The sequence below is a fragment of the Trachurus japonicus genome, chromosome 16 (genome assembly GCF_045865225.1).
Source record: "Trachurus japonicus isolate A0001 chromosome 16, Traja_1.0".
NCBI lineage: Eukaryota > Metazoa > Chordata > Actinopteri > Carangiformes > Carangidae > Trachurus > Trachurus japonicus.
Window position 1 is genome coordinate 5,263,308 of NC_140922.1, and position 17,432 is coordinate 5,280,739.

The 17,432-nt window shown below is 42.1% G+C and overlaps 1 protein-coding gene across 1 annotated transcript; it reads left to right on the forward strand.

The window, feature by feature from the left end:
- Window positions 1-1,783: 1,783 nt before the first annotated feature.
- Window positions 1,784-17,117, forward strand: LOC146971536 (neurexophilin-1). The gene is made up of 2 exons (XM_085803519.1): window positions 1,784-2,145; window positions 12,459-17,117. The coding sequence occupies exons 1-2, from the start codon at window positions 2,065-2,067 to the stop codon at window positions 13,263-13,265; spliced, it is 888 nt and encodes a 295-aa protein (XP_085659645.1). The 5' UTR covers window positions 1,784-2,064; the 3' UTR covers window positions 13,266-17,117.
- The last annotated feature ends 315 nt before the right edge of the window (window positions 17,118-17,432 follow it).

Genomic DNA, 17,432 nt, shown 5'->3' on the forward strand with positions numbered 1-17,432 from the left:
CTGTGAAGCTGAATGGAGCCTGGCTTCATCCAATCAGCTGGAGATCTTCCAGGTTCTTGTGTTTTTAGCACCAAATTCCCTCTTTGTGTTGCTTCCTTCATCTGCAGCTCAGCACACAAACTGAGGGGGAACTGATATTGGCGTCCAACATGTTAGTGTGAGTGAGGGAGAAATTTCACATTTTTAGGAAGGGTTCACAAAAAACCCCTCTGTGATTCATTAAATGAAGATTAATTTGATCAACTAAATTGGGAGGTTTTTGGTTTAGATTCAAAATGAAGATGTGTATCTGTTTTTTGTTTTTTTAAAGGGTCACTCCACTGATTTGCCTTGTCAGTTTAAGTCACTGTGCTGCTCAGAAGTGACATCACTTGATTGATCACTGTTTGGGACTGAAGCCTACAGATGTTTAACTGATGTCTGCTGCAAACAGTGCTCGTGCAGTTTGGGGGGATGAGGGCATTTAGCCGACATCTGATGGAAGATGTTATCGCGTTTTATTGGATCTAATGGTTCTGGAGTTCTGGAGTTTGACCCGTGATGCAGCTTCAAAGTCAGGAAACATCCCACTTTGCTGCTGATTCAGGCTTTATTGTTTTGTTTTGTTTTCTTCTTGTTTCTCAGTTTTAAACTCTGTGGGAGTGAAACACTAAATCACCTGAGTCCTATTTTCAGGGATGTTTGTCAGTTACTGATCTGACGTTTTTCATCCAACTATAAAACAAAATGAAACTGTCTCCTCATAATTAAAGTGCAAGATTTTTGTCATGCACAAATTCAAGCTTTAAGATGTTCACTGACAGTTAACATCCATGTCTGGTCAATCAGTTTAAAGTTTGCACCGACAAGTAAAAACCAAAAATATGGTTTCATTATTAAAACAGTTTATTGTTGTTTGTGTGACAAAAAAAAAAAAAGATGTTGGTTTGTTACTGTTTTGGTCCAAATTCCTGAATACCATTTGAAATGTAGAAAACTTCAGGTCACTTATTCCCTCTTTATTATTACTATTAAATTAGCTGTTACTAATACAATATTATTATCAAATCATAGTGCTGTTATATCCTGTTATCGATGCTAATTTTAGAGGCTGAATACCTCATTGAGGCCCAGTGAACAAAACACACTACATTAAACTTGCTTCTCACTGTTTTCCCCCTTTACGTGGTTGAGTATATACTGTATATATGTACAGTATATATACTCCGAAATGTCTGAAAGTATCGAGGGAAATTATTCAAGCTTATTTTTCCATGCATTGAATATTTAAAAAACAAACATTTAACTCTGAATTTGCACAAAAAAAATCTAAATGAAAAACCTAAAAAAAAAAAAAAAAAAAAGACAGCTCCCCTTTAAATTGTGTGATGTTTATTGGTTTATTGCCAGTAATGAGCTGTTACTTACTTAAAGCTGCAACATGTCAGGAGTCCTGTATCAGTTTGAACACTTGAACGCATCATGTCTCTGACTGTGTGTCCTGATGTTCACAGAGACAAAGAGGAGCCGGTGCAGCTGACGGCCACTAGGTGTCAGCCCCCGACGACGTTAAAGGAAAAGTTGCCTATAAAAAGTCTCTGATGTGAACCTCCTCCACTGCTCCCCCCTGTTTCTCCCATCTCCCTCCCTCCCCCCCTTCCCTCCTCACTCACTCACACACTCACTCACTCACTCTATTTCTCTCTCCATCCCTCCTCTCCTCTCCTCTCCTCTCCTCTCCTCCCTCTCTCTCTCTGAACCTCAGCGCGCACTATATAAAACATTCCTCCACACTGACACTCACATCTCCAAACACCTCGCTCCTCGGCGCAGCGCCTCCTCTGCCTCCCAGAACCCCACTCAGTCACTTGAACCGTTTTAACATCAGACATCTGACCCTCCTGAATGAGCCGGAGAAGAAGATCCATCTCCGCCGTCTCGCCTCAGGACCGCCGTCCCCGCTCCTCCTTTCTCCTCAAGTTCGGCAGCTGATACCGCTTCAGTCAGGAGGAGATTTCTCTCTCTTTTTTTCTTTTCTGTTTTTTTTTTTGTTGGTGTGGCTGAGAAGATCAAGGACAGTTTGACATGAGGGGAGACGTTCCACAAAGAGGCATGAAGACCACATGTCTGTGTGCTGCCGCCGTGCTGCTGTCACTCATCTCTCTGGTGAGTTAAATGTCATTTTGATTTGACCTTTTTTTCCCCCTTTCGACTGTTTTCATGTCTTCACTCTTGTCTTCTCCACGCTTCCTGTGATTAATGCTCCTGCTGATCCGGCAGCAGGAGCATCAAGGGTTGGCCGCAAAGAGACGGTTTAGACAAGTGAGTTTCAGACCTAAAAAAAAAAACAAGAAACATGTTTCAACATTTTTAATTTAGAGAAATGTTTGAGCACGGTGTCGTTTCCCTCCTGCTTCCACCTGCTGTAGCTCAGCTACAAACGTGTATTTACAGTGCGTTCCTTAAATCTTGATACCTGTGCTGATGAACTAAACACCCACAAACCAGGTTTCCAGCTGCTCCGTGCACTGACTCATTAATATCTTCATGAATTTTAACAAAATGTCAGTGTTGAACGCAGCCCCCCCCCCTCTCCTCCAAACTCAAATCTGCATCTTCTTGACAAATCCACCCAAACACCCGCTGGATATTTCTCCCTCAGCACTATCAATTCAATCCTTCCTTTTGCATTTTCTTTCCTCCTTCTCCTCATCCTCATCCTCCTCTTCTTCCTCCTCCTCCTCTACCCCCCATTTACAGATGCGGTTCAATAAGAGTGTATGTGACAGTACGGTGGAGAACAGCCTGAGCCCATTATGACAAACACACCAGAATGCTCCTAACTCAATGCCTTGACAGTTTGTGACAACCCAATTCCTTTAATCCTCGGAGAGACAGTAACCCCTCACCCACTGATAAATCTGTCAACAAAGCAATCAAAGCAGAACAGGAGCCACTCCTCTTCTCCAACAAAAAAAAAAAAAAATTCCATAAACTTAATCCCTACAAACTTGACTGGCCTTAAAAAGCTCCCGTGGTGTTATCTGTGTTTAATTTGCATAGTGATGGAAAGAAGTCAATTACTATTAATTATTCTCTACAACTTAATACCCATTATCGAATTGAATTCACCGTCTCGAAAACCATAAACTCAATTTCACAGCTGACTAAGCACACTAATCATTTCACCCCACCACCACCACCACCACCAGCACCGCCGCCGCCGCCGCGCCCCCCCCCCCTTTTCTTTTACTTCTCCAAGCCCTTCCCGCTTTGAAGGGACACGAGGATTCTTCGATTTCAGGAGCAATAACATTAACTAACGTGGCTTTTCCCTCTGTTGTCTCAACGCAACGCAGACAAACACTGATGATTAAATACATGAGTTATATGTACGAAAAAAAAAAAGCGTCACGGTGCTGAGAGCTGATCTCATAGCATCACTTGATGGGAATGTTTTTTTTTTTCCAGACCGGGCTGCCAAATTGCTTCGCTATGCTTTAATGGGATGATCATAATTGTTTCGTACTCGGTGCATCCTAAGCTTTCGCCTGCAGCTCCTTCAACAGATTGACAGACCCATGGGAACCTCACAAACTTATTTTGGCCGCCTTTGAACCAAGTCGTGTGTGAAATAATATGATTATGCATTTTTCCTCTGGGTAAGTTGGAAAACTGGTGGCTAGGGCTTTTTTTTTTTTTTTTTTTTCCCCCTTCCTCCTCCTCCTCCTCCTTCTTCTTCAAACTGCCCCGCTCTAATATCCTGCAGTCTGTCCGTGCACAGTATTTATCCTCCTCTGAAGTCATGGTAATAATTGTGCCCTGGCCTCTCAAAGTGCTGCAGCAGTGATAGGACTCAGCTCCATCCACAGCTGCCTGTGATGTCTTGACACACTTTTTGATTTGTCATCATCTCTGACCCCCCTCAGGTAACACTTTGATATCACTGGGAGAATATAGACCTAAACTCTTAGTGGGTGTCAAATGCCCTTAGTTGATCCATCAGCTCAACTACAGGGGGACCTCACAAGGCGAGACAAGTTAAATTCACTGTAAATGACTATGACGACAATCATATCCCGAGTGCTCAGACTGAAGACGCTCTTGAGGACGGCGTCGACACACTGAGGACTCTCAGCCTCCCCTCCAGTCTGAAGCAGCAACCACATCCAACACTCTTCTTCCTCCTTCCACTCTTATGACAGATTGTTGCTTTGATTTGTGGCATCTGAAAGTAACAAGCAGAGGCCAAGGGGGGGAGGAGGTCACAGTTTAGACACCCCCAAAAAAACAGCCACATGTCCTTGATCCAAACTGCAGCAGAGCAGCCCTTCACATATAAGCCTCTCTGGGATCCACAGCTTCACTTTAATACCTCAAATTTTTTTTAAAAACTAAATAAATCCACAGAAGCGGCCTGTTCCTTTCTGAGCGTGTGCAGCTCAGCGATTATTCACAAACGGCAACTGTTCATTTCTGAACATGCGGCCGAAACTCTGCGAGCACACAGCAGCCTCGCAATCAAGATTGCAAAGTGGCACAGCCCAAATCTGCTATCAGCCCCCCCACCCCCCACCCCCTTCTCTATTCTAACTCTGTCCAACTAGAAGTGTCGCATTCACAAATCCTCCCCACACACAAGTCACAGCAGCCGCAGCATTCAAGTAAATGAAAACTGACACACACTTTCATTCTTCCTCGCACGGTTTTGTGTACAGCCCACCGCCGAGTCATCTGGCTCCTCCGGTGCTTCTATTAAAGGTGGAATTTGTTGGCTGTTTGGAGGTCCAGCCCATAGAATATCCTCCGAGCTCCCGAGGGAAGCCGGGGTTGTTTATCTTCCTGTTTCAAAGAGCGGACGCCTGCGCCTTATCACAGTCTCGCCAAGAGTAGATAGCATTTAGGTTTGTCCAACAGCCTGACTATATGCTGCATCTGGCAATCTGTGAGTCGTTTCCTAAAGGACTTCTGCATACTGATGCTGTTTGTGTTATCTGGCTGAGGGATTCTGCCTCATAAACCCAACCTGGGAACAATATTAACAAACAGTTAAATGAGGTTTTTAGGGGAAGTGGGGGGTGGTGGTGGTGAGAGAACAACCTGCAGGTCCAGGAAAAGTTGGAAAAATGCAAAGCCGTGAAATGAAAGCCTTTAAATATGACTGGGAGCTGCTTTTGAATATCTCTCACATCTCTCTGCACATTAAATGTATATCGTAAATGACATTTTTAAGGCGGCTTGTGTGAAAGCAGGTGGGATAGCGGTTGTTGAGACACACGCTGTGGACCTGGACGGACAAAAAGACGCTTTTGTTTGTTTTGTTTGCTTATTAGAGGGAAATAATGTAAATCAGCTCTGATGATACTAGAGATTAAAATTCAGGGCGCCTCAGCCTCAGCCAAAGTAAATCACTGTAGAGCCCATTAAAGGCTGCTCATGACAAATATATCTTATTTCTATGTAATATCTTTAAAGCGGCTGCATGTGAGTGTGAGTTCACATCATTTTTTTGGCTCAATGTGCAACAATCAGAGTTAAAGCTGAGAGTCAAATCAAATCCTTAAATGTACTAATTATTTATTAAGATTTTAAAACTCATCTGATCGGCTGCACAGGGAGCGTGGAGGTGTGGGTTTGATTGACGGTAGACATGAGAAAACAACAACTGTCATCATGTTGTGATTCAAATGTTGCTAAAAATGTATGTGAAATGTGAAATGTGATGTCACGTTTTCTTTTCTTTTTTCTAATTGAGTCCTGTCCGTCTGAAACCAGAGAGAGTGACACAGAGAAACCAAACTGTTGAAACACTCTCCAGCTCTGAAACTAGGAGTTTAATATTTTCATGACAATATTGTTCAGGAAAGTTTCTGTTTTGGGGGGACGGGGTAGGGGTTGGGGTGGGGGTGGGGGTGGGGGTTGGGGGGTAGGAGGGGGGTTTACCAATTATTTCTCTGCAAATGGAAAATCTATCAGCAGACTCTAAACCTGCTTAAGTTTGATATCATTTGTTACGGTGAACGTCAGACTCAGCCTCCACTGTGAGGGATTACACAACTCATTTTCTCACGTTGTGGAGGATGAAGCTGGTGTTAGTCTCTATTTTCTATTGTCAACAAGTCCCATGGAAACAAAACAAAACCAAAAGCCTGTTTGTTTAGTCTGTGGCTCCGAGTTCACTGCTTCATATTAAACATGGAAATCTTTGAAAACAACCAGAAAACAGAAACTCTCATTAAAACATCAGAACGCTGAATATCCTTCAACAGCCTGGGCACTGTAGTCAATAGCAACTGGTGCTCAAGTAGGAGTAAACTGGGTACTGCTGGGAACTACTTCCAGCTGCGGATGGATATGTGATGGATGTGTGGGCATTTGCAGCAGCAGGACATGTGCTGTGGGATTTGTTCAAAATCAGACATGATCAGCAACATTCTCCTCCATGTAGAGAGATGAACGGCTTCCTGGCTCAGTCGCAACTATAAATTAAATTAACTAATAAAACACAGTAGCATGAAAACATGTGGATGAACTCACTATTACTTCCCATTAAAGCTCATTGTTTCCTTTTTGAATAATTGATGTTCCTCTCAGCAGTGGACATGATCTACAGTGTCGTCTTTTTTCCTCTGGTTCAGTCTTTATTATAATTTCAGTACAACTTTCAGTTTGTTCTTTTTCTATTCAAACCCCCTTTGTTTTGACACATCATTACAAAAGCTTTTTTTTTTTCATTTCCTTCTTTCTTTGCTGTAATTTATGTGCTAAAAGTTTCTCTGTGGGAGCATTTTGGTTTGGTGTCACTGAATGATAATGTTGTAACAGATTCTACACGTCATGTTTCATTTTTCGCCGTCATCCTTTTCTCTCTTTTTATTGTAAACATTACACAGCGTCTAGGGAGCGACAGGTCTGGCCAGAAACATGACGACCTGAGTGACGGATGTAATTATGTCTAAATTAGAACGACAACATCATCATCATCATCATGGATCAATCTGCAGGTTTTCTTCACTTGTAATAGATTTGATCTATAAAATCACATTTACACACTATTTCCAAAAGTTCAAGTTGATGTCTCAAATTAATTTTGTCCCAGCAACAACCCAAAACAACATACTGTACATCACTTAGGAAAAAGAAAAGCTGAACTAATGACAACAATTACTGGATTATTAAAGTTATCTATGATGAACTAAGATTAAATGTAGTGAGCACTCACTCTCAGCAAATATTTTTTCTCACTTTTAAATTATATTTTATGAAGTATTCATGAGTTACAGTAAATTGGCTGAAAGCACTGCTACTGTGTCTCCTTAAGGCAGTGGTTTCCAACCCCCCCACCCACCTCCACCTCCACCTCCCAATGGGTCCCAACTGTACATCTGAGGGGTTGCAAGATTATTAATGGAAAAAATGCAATTTTAATTTTTTTTCAGATTTTCCTTGAAACTTGCTGAATCGTTTCACTCTGAGAAGTTTAGGAAGTGAAATTCACTCCCAGGTTGTTGCCATGGTTCCAACCTGTGACGAATGGTCAGAGGTGGCAGCTGCTGCTTCATTCTGAGGACATGTCCTAACTGAAAATGTTGAGGAATACTGAACCGCTCAAATTAAATCATATCCACAGAATACATTTTTTGATTAAACACAGCCAATTAAATGCTGAAATAATTTTTGCCTTTAGCCACGGACGATATTATTTCTTTTTTCCCCTTATGTGATATTTAACAAAATCCACTATTGACAAACCAATATCTGTTAAACCCAAAGTTATCAAAGTGTGACTGTTGACCTTTACGCCTCCATGTTTACCCCCCTCCCCTTCCTCCTCCTCCTCCTCCTCCTCAGCTCTCTGCCTCCTTTCTCTCTGCAGTATCTCCTCCAGACACATTCATGCATCTAACACTCACAGTCTCTCTTTGTGCTTCACTTGCATGTTTTTGAAGCCAGCAAGAGGTAAATCTTGGCCCTCCGAGTGTTGGTGCAGTCAGTCGGGGTGTTCTGGATATAAACGTTGCTTTAGTCAGGACTGCCTCTGATCTGCCTAATCTCCCCGGGCTGGATTACAGGTTGGGCTCTAATCCGGGAAGTGGGGTCTCTGTGAATGTGCCTCCGAGTGCTCTAATCCAGAGACTGTCAGGTGCTTTAGATGAAAGCTAATTGCATGTCACAGTTTGGGGACCATACATAACGCCGGTGACAACAGAGCCAGTTTCCACAACAAGGAATTAGGTCTGACGATGGCTGGGCACGCGCTCGGAGATGCGCTGTGTAATTTTGATAATCTTGGAAGAAAATAGTGAAGAAATCCCCTCGAAAAAATTGATTCCGGTGACACCTCCTCTTACAAAATTATTCATCACATGAAGTTGCAGAAAATTATGGCGCTTTGCAAAACATAATGTTGTAGGCGATCTAATTTCCCGGTTGACAACGTGATAAAACACCAACCACCTGACTGGTAAAACCTGCTAAATCTGCACTGTTTAGGAAGCCTTCTTCACGTTCACCCCTCGTATCCACACACACACACACACACACACACACACACTCGCTGCCACTTATTAGGCTGACAGTCACTTAAACCAGCTCAAAGCAGTTTCCTAATATCCCTTGATCTGGTTTCAGGACTCCGTAGAGACTGAAAGCCAGTTACTGAGAAGCATCAGTAATTACTGCACTAGGAAAATGATATTTCATTTGATCACTAGAGACTACAGTCATTTCACCACTCGGAATAGAAAAAAATCAGGACAAATAAATTGGGCTTAAGAGTTTCGCACCAGCACCGGTCAAAGGTCATGCGGAGACAGTTTATCCTTTTAGAACTGGACTGGAAACATCTTCAACTGAGTCCACATTTCAACTCACAGAGGATCAAGTGTTAGAAATCCATTTAACCAAATCCTGCACTTACATAAGGACAGGAGTTCACCAGTTTCCTCTCAACATTATTTCACACTTGCTGACATATAACATGTTTAAAAGTCTGTCGTTATGTTGATGTTTTGTCAGTAACCACAACAACATTTAAAGCCTCTGTATACAGCATTTACTACATAGTGTATATACAGCCATAATACAGCTGTATGTTCAGTACTAGACAGTTTAAACACCAGCTTGGCAGTTTTGAGATTGAATTGTTAACATTAATAAACACTTAATAACAGCGTTTATTAAATGTTAGCATGCTGCTATTAAAACCTAATTGGGGGAGTTTAAAGTCCACTATTTAGCATTTATTTTTAGCACACAAATATAGGAGAAATGGTTTATAACACTCTATAATGCAGTTTAAAGGCAGCTATATATTATAATGTGTCATTCAAAGACATATTTTATATTACTACAACCACTGCAACAGTTTTAAGCTTTAATTGTTAGCAAATGTTTTAGTTAACGCTCATAACTAGACTATATGTTATAAAAGCATTTGTAAAATGTTTACATGCTGCTATCAAAGCCTAAATAAGCCTGATAGCCCATCAACTTAACTTATCTGCTGTATTATCCTACAGTATAAAATGCTATAATTTGTTCCATTAAAATGAGCAGAAAAAAACTGAAACATGATCAAACATGAAATATTCTCAAAGCCAAAAATAAAGACTGGACTATAATGTGATAATCGACTTTATAGCTCCTTGGCCGACAGTCTATAAGATACTATTTCACTGAACTTTTACATCCTAAGGAGCTTTATGTTTGACTGTAATGGTGCCAATAAATCCTGAACAGGAAGCCTCCCTCATCCTCACAGCCACTTTATCTTTTCACAATACATCAGGCAACATGACAGACTTTTGTTTCCAGCGATGGAAGACAAAAAGGTGCTGTTCATTAATACAGTTTAACTGTCCCACTGCACAGGGAAAGTGCTGAAATTCATATTCCTCTTCACCTCGTCACTACAAACATTTCCCCATGAAGGTCCCGCCGCTTTTTCCTTTTTCTTTTCTAAAATCCAAGCGACTGCAAAGATCTGACTGTTTCAAAAACTTCTTCTGGGTTTGAAAGCGTTCAATCTCCGTGCATCGTGTTGCATTATAAAAAAGCTCCAAACTGTCTGTCTCTGTTCAGGTGGAGGAGGGGGAGGGGGAATGAAACAGCTCCTAAGCCAAAGTCTCCACACAACGCCACTAACGGTTCGTTCACATCAGGTCATTCATCATCCAGGTCTCTTCAAAACAGCTGGGGGCCATCTTTTCCAAACTCCTCCACTCCGAAAGCCAAGTGCATGAAACGAACGCCGGCTTCAGAGGAAGATCACAACTCCTGCGACGCCTTAGTTAGCAGCAGCTCCTCTCACGCTACAATGTCATTCAGTGAACTTTCTGAATGAGAGAAGACCTTATTTTCAGAGTATTGATCGCAACGTGCAGGTACGAAATATAAACGCCCAGACCAGATAGATCTGCTGTCACGTTCCCGGGCCCGGGTTTGGACATCACTGTCACAGGCCTCTGTGGGGTGCACGGGGAGTCTTCGCTCTCTCATCTGTGTGATTGTTAGAGGAGAGACACAGAATGAATCATCAATCATCCATTCAGGGCACATTCAGCAGGTAATAGTCTGCTGTTGCATCACGTCTGCACCCGAGAAGCGCTTCATTCATCTCGATGTATGGCAGGAATACCCTTAATCTTGATTAGGACGCCCTGCACAAGATGTTTCACACACCGTGAGACTTAGTTACAGCATTAACACCGTTTGTTACAGGTGCTGACACGTTTCTGGACGGATAAATCACCTGGATTTGTTGGTCTTTTGTGTCACCGAGGAGACGGGTCCCGTGTATGAAGGGATGTCAACAGATTTTTGAAGGAACACAGAGCGAGCTTATGTCCGCACGACACTAATACCACACAGACCACTGACCTTGGACAATTCCATTCAGTGTAAATGTTTGTTAATTCCTAGATTACCTACAGCATCATGACTGCAGTACAGCTAAATATGAAGAAACAAAACACCATGACAATAAAGCCGACGTTAATAGTCAGACTGCACCAGGACACGTCTCTGTCTCTGATCTGGGGCTTGAAAGGCAGATGCACCAACATCCAGTCACTCACCTTCTGCCTCTCTCAATAAAACACCACATTGCCTCCAATAGGAGCAGAGCTTTGGCGCTGGATGTAATGTGTGAGGTGCAGAGCGAACGTAATTGAATGGATGGATACTGTGAAGATGCACAGTCCTGCGTAAAAGGAACCGTTCACTTTGTAGACAGGTTTAACATTGTTTTAAAGGGATACTTCACCCAAAATCGATAATTCACCAATTTTTTCTACTCACCGTCATACCAAGGAAGGGTTTGGAAAACTTTCAGAGTCATCAAAATGCTTTAGGAGTTCCAGGGGGGGTCCGGCTGGGAACGGATTTTCATATAATGGCGGTGGATAGAGTTCACTTTTGAATCGTCCAAAACACACACTATGAAACATCCAGATACCTCCATACTGCTCGTCTGTACTGACCCAAGTGTCCTGGAGACGCAACATGAAAAAGTTGTTTGGAAAAAAATAATTTGATCTCTGTTTTTAGCCTTGTTGTAGCAGTAGCTCCCAGTGGCTACACGAGATGCACAAGATGTTCTTCTGTGTTTACATCATATACATCCAATGGTTTACAACGACGAACGAACATCACGCAGCAAATCTCGCGCATGTGCACAAACATCAACAGAACCAGTTGGTCCCAACTTCTGTCTAAAAGATGTTACCAACATTTAAATCGTTTGGATTATTCTTATTATTTGTTTTGTTGTATGATTTTTCTATTAGGATTTCCAACCCTAACTAACCCTACACATTCGCTCCATGTTCATCAAATACGGTGAATACAAAGTTGAGATAAGCAGCTTTAACTGTGTAACTGCAACAAAGGGCTTCTTGACATGTCAACATGTCAACTAGAAGCAATTCTGCAAAATCTGATCTGCCATTTTAACCTTTCTTGATGTTGTGTAATGCAGACACACCATTTTGGATTTAAAGCTATACAATAATTGCTCTAATCAAGAAGTCAGAACTAGAATATGTTGTTTATCCATGTGTTGTATCCTCTAACAACCTCGTCAGCAGGACCGCATTCTTTGTACATTTGTCAACTAATTATTGCTGACAACTGAATCTGTTCTCTGAAGGTACAGTGCTGTTGGTTAGGTTGATGTACATGGTTGAGGATAGAGAACCATTCAGGGTACTTTGTCCAGGTCAGGAACTTTTATTATCATGGTCAATGATATGAATCATTGGAATTAATTAATTAAGTTTATTTTTGAGAGGAAAGGGGAACATTTGTCTCCCACATCAACGTCTAATGTTTTTGTCCAAGCTTTTTGAATTATTTCCATAATTGCTCTTGATAGACAAAAGACTAAATTCCTGTGTCCTTCAGTCTACCTGAGTGTTTTACAAGTGCTTTCCAGTTGAAAAAATGTTCACTCTTTTTTGTCGTTCCTCTTCTTCCAGGTTTCCAGTGCCGATTCACCGAGTTCGAGAAATTCGGACTTAAGAGAGAGCTCCAAATCCAAAGTGAAGACCTACTGGGCCGAGAGCAGCAAGGCCTTCTCCATCAGCCGTCTGCTGTCCCAGACGCTGGACGGCAAAGAGAACTTCACCGCTCTGGATCTGAACTACGACGACGCGGACTCCTTCTCCAAACAGGAGAACTGGAACTGGCTTTACAACACCTCCAACCCCCACGAGCCTCGACCCCGGACGAAGAGGAGGCCCATCGTCAAAACCGGGAAGTTTAAGAAGATGTTCGGTTGGGGCGACTTTCACTCCAACATCAAGACGGTGAAGCTCAACCTTCTCATCACCGGGAAAATCGTGGACCACGGCAACGGGACGTTCAGCGTCTACTTCCGCCACAACTCCACCGGTCAGGGCAACGTGTCCGTGGGACTGGTTCCTCCAACCAAAGCCGTGGAGTTCCAGGTCCACCAGCAGTACCACCACCATCACCACCAGCAGCAGCAGCAGCAGCAGCAGCAGCAGCAGACGGCTCTGGAGACCAAGGACACCAAGCTGTTCAACTGCAGGGTGGAGTACGAGAAGGTGGAGAAGGGCACCAGGAACTCACTGTGTGCCCATGACCCGTCGCAGAGCTGCCCACAGGAGCAGACCCAGAGCCACGTGTCCTGGCTGTGCTCCAAGCCCTTCAAAGTCATCTGCATCTTCATCACCTTCTACAGCACCGACTACAAGCTGGTGCAGAAGGTGTGTCCAGACTACAACTACCACAGCGACACCCCCTACCTACCCACCGGCTGATCACATATAAGCCAGAACGAGGAAAAACAAAACAGAAAAAAAAAAGAAAAAAAAAAAGACACAGAGACAGGCTGTCAGGTCCTGAGTGATGTCACATTATTTGAATGAAAACGGAGTCAAGACACTTCAAACTTGAAATGATGACAAGCATTAGTACAGCTAACGTATCCTTGTGGCAAGACTGATATTGCTCCGATGAACAGACCTGCACTGAGGTCATTATGAGCGAGCATTTAGGGAAGCATTTATAGGCTTGCAATACTCATATTATATGCATAGCTACTTACATTGAAAGGAAATTCTCAAGCCAACCGTAAAAATATGCTGATTGTATTTATGTAAATATTGTGGATTCCACACAAAGACCAGAAAACAATTTTATTAATGTTTTCTCCTGCTAATTTTGTTGTTTATGTTGATAGTGTATTTCCGTCTCAATCATGCTTCCTGTCCGTTCCAATCAGTCTCTGGTAATCATCGCGAACACGTAAATGTCAATGCAAATAAGAAGAATCTGTCAGTATGCATTAGAGGGCATAATGGAAAAAGCAAAACATGTTTTGAGTGGTGTTGTTTTCTGCAGTGTGATTGTTAGAGTGAATATACCTCTCTGATATTGTTGTCGGAATCTCGTCCATGTCCATGCATGAACCGAATGTGGTAAACAACTGAATAACGTCCATCTATATTTTCATGTTGTTGCGGCTGTCAGAAATAATCTCCATCAAGTCACGACTGTTACAGTAGAAAAAGAAAAAAAAAAGAAAAGAAGTTCTTCTATTTTAATTCTGTGTTATGTGTTAGCAGTTTTCTGAGGCCACGGGTGGCGCGCAAGTCAATGAAAACAATGGAGAGCTCCCGTCAGATCAAACATGAGCAAGTAAATGTCGCAATAAATAAATAAAAGTTGCAGAAGACGCACATGATGACAGAGATACAGAAGATCATTGTTCTGCACTGCTTTTAAAGAAGACAAATCAAACGTAACTGTGCTCTAATTCTGCTGTTTTGTCACTCCTGCATTTCCATTTTAGACATGTAGACACTGCTCTTATTTTTGTCCGGTATAATAAATTTCAGCTCTAACGTGACAAGCAGCCAGTAGTGAGAAGTGTCAGAGCCCCCACAGCATCCAAAAATAACTATCTGTACATACTAAATAATCACTTTTTTGTAGAAAAGTGTTGGATAATGAGGGGAGAGAAAACAAAGCAAGGTCAAAAGTGTTTTTAAAAAGGTTTAAAGAAGAGGAGGTGAACACAGAAAATCATAGAGATGCTGTTTAAAAGCTGAAACAGAACAAACACTGAGCAAAAATGTGAGAAGTGGTAAAATGTGGTTTCTTGCTCCAGAGGAGACAGGACATACATTTAACAGCAGGTGCTAATCACACATTCCACCTATCAAACGCTTGCACCTCTGGTTATCAGAAGAAAAAAAAAAAAAAAAAAGCAAATTCAGGATGAGACTAACACTGGCTGTTAATGATATTGGATGTTCCAATTGGCTATTAAACCTTCATTACATAAATTGGGAGCCAGTGGCTCCACGTGAAGCATTTAGAGCAAATGAACACAGTGTAAGTGGGAGCTCTGCAGAGTCAACACCATAGAAAGAATGAATTAAAGTGCCGATAGAAAACCTGTAAAAAAGTACAAATGTGCACCTTGGGGCGTAATCACTGCTGTCTATTTAAATTCAGTGCTCTTTCATAGTGTACGCCGTGGTATACACGGCACAGTAACTGCTAATGGCAGCCTGGACGACATCCAATATGCCAGTGCGGGGTGTATTTTGTGACAAGGCGGGCCGGAGAATAGGGGTCCGCCTGTGGGATGAGTGAGCATAAAGAGGAATTTATGATGTGGAGGAACAAGGAGGGCAGAAATCACTGGAAGCACCTGACTCGTAAATTGAGAGCATGTTTCTGTCACAGAGAAGAAGGAATGACTAATGTCTCTGATTGCTGTTTGGGCCAGTTCTTTCATCTCAATAAAGTGACTTTGATATCTCCCCACCCTTACCCAAATGTGCCAGGGACAGTTTGTTCAGCTTCAAAGAATTAAAGCAGCACTTTGCTGAGACAATGCAGCCTCATTATGCATATAATCTTACAAGTGTAAACAGTCTGGCACCAAAGTGTTTGGTGTGAGAGCTGCTGAGAGATGGATCTGTTCCCTGACTGATGTCGTCTCAGTGAAGGCGCTGAAATATGTTGTTTACTGTTTAAGGCCCTAATAATATTAATAATACATAATGCGGATGGCCCGTCAGTATTTCAGCATTAACAACCAGTCAAACGGCCGCGTGTCGTGTGTGAGAGGCGACAGACACAGAGGATCATCTTCTGTTTTAGCTTCTTCCAGCTCATTGTTTTGGTGGAGCCACAGTGCAGCGTTCAGCAGCTCAACAGACACATCATTTGACGTAGTTACAACCAAACGAAAGTGATTGTTGGATTAAATATCTGTAAATGTCTGTTTAAAAAAACCAACAGATCAGGTCAGGTGATAATTTCCTCTGAAATGTTTTTAAAGATGGTTTCACTGCCCCCTAGTTGCCAAAAAATCAATTTACAGTAGAACAAAAGAGGAAAGAATCTACATTTTGTGCATTTTACATCAAATTTATAAAATAATGAAATACAGATTTATATTTTTGGCTGCTTAACTCAGCATAAAACATATAACATTACTGATTTGCAACAATCTGGAAATATGTTTTTTGTAATCGCGTAGTAAAGTAGTCCGTATTTTGAAACACCTGTCAATCATTTTTTAGAGGATTTGGCTTTTGGCTCTGGAGCAAATCTTTTATTAGCTTTGAGATCACTGATTGTAACTTAAGTAGAACTGGATGGGATTATTAAACGGAGAAAGTAGAGTTAAATAATTAAATACTTTTTTTTTTTTTTTTTTTAGAAATTGCATTCAGACCAATCTCAAATATCTGACAAGCTCAGTTCAGCAAATCTCTGTCTTGGAGAATTATTTGCACAACTGGGACAGATCGGGTTCATTTAACTCCTCTTTAAAGCCACCGCTTCTTCAATTATGTTAATTTCAAAGCACCATTTTACCCGGCAACAAGGCCGAGTGGCCGTCTCCTTTGAGAACTGTCCATTTAATGAACTCTCTGTGTGTGTGAATGAAACCGACAGCATTACAGCCCAGCGGTGCCTGGACGTGTAAGTTATCTTTGGGCCCAGATCTTCTCCCTCGGTTCAGTCGTCCTGGGCCGGAGCCATCCATGCCTGCCTTCTATCCTCTAGCTCACCCACAATCCCTGATTAATGTGGTCTGGGCGGGAGCTGTCAGAAATGGCAGAGAGAATCATGGGATTTCTCCTTCAGAGTCCCAATGACACCCAGCAGCTGCAGGAGTAAACAGATGACTAACCACTGGCCTTTTGGCAGCCTGTGGAGATTCACACGGAGGGAGGGCTGCGAACGTTGCTTTGACATTTAGGTGGATTAGAAAGTTCTTGGGTTCTGCTCTCGTGGTGTCAGAGGTGGTTGGCATAGTAATTATTTGCGTCTCGGTTTTTCTTCCGCTTGACCCCCAAACCGCAGGGAGAATGTAGAGCCGGGCGTTTTCCACTTACAAGACGTTTGTCCGGATGAAATGTTTAAGTGTAAAACATCCTCGCACGCCTCATTTCTAAACAAATCACATTTTGTTCGAGCCACTACAGAAGAAATAATACGCATCTTACTTTAAAAAACAACAACAACAACCAATTGTCATTTCAGATCATGTGCTGCTGCAGAATTCATTTCAAATCTGGGGCTGACGCTGTCCTGAGGCTCAGTTTTGTGCGAGGTATTGACATATTAAAGGCTCTATCAGACAATGGCTGGTGTTTTTTTTTTTTTTTTTTTAAATCACAAATAAATTACTCTCCTCAAAACACTATTACTCCTCCGGAAATGAAAACTCACTCATTGTGAATGTCTCATATCAGGTAAAAACTGGAGAGAATTAATTAACCTTTGTCATTTTAATTGCTTTAGTGACAGCTGTCCTTTGGTGCCGGAGCTATCCTAATGCACATACTGTGGGCTTGTCAATTACTTTCCCAGTGAATAGATTAAAACGCCACTGAGGATAGAGTCATTTCATTAGTCAGACTTAATGCCCCCTAGACATAACCAGGTACGAACACTTC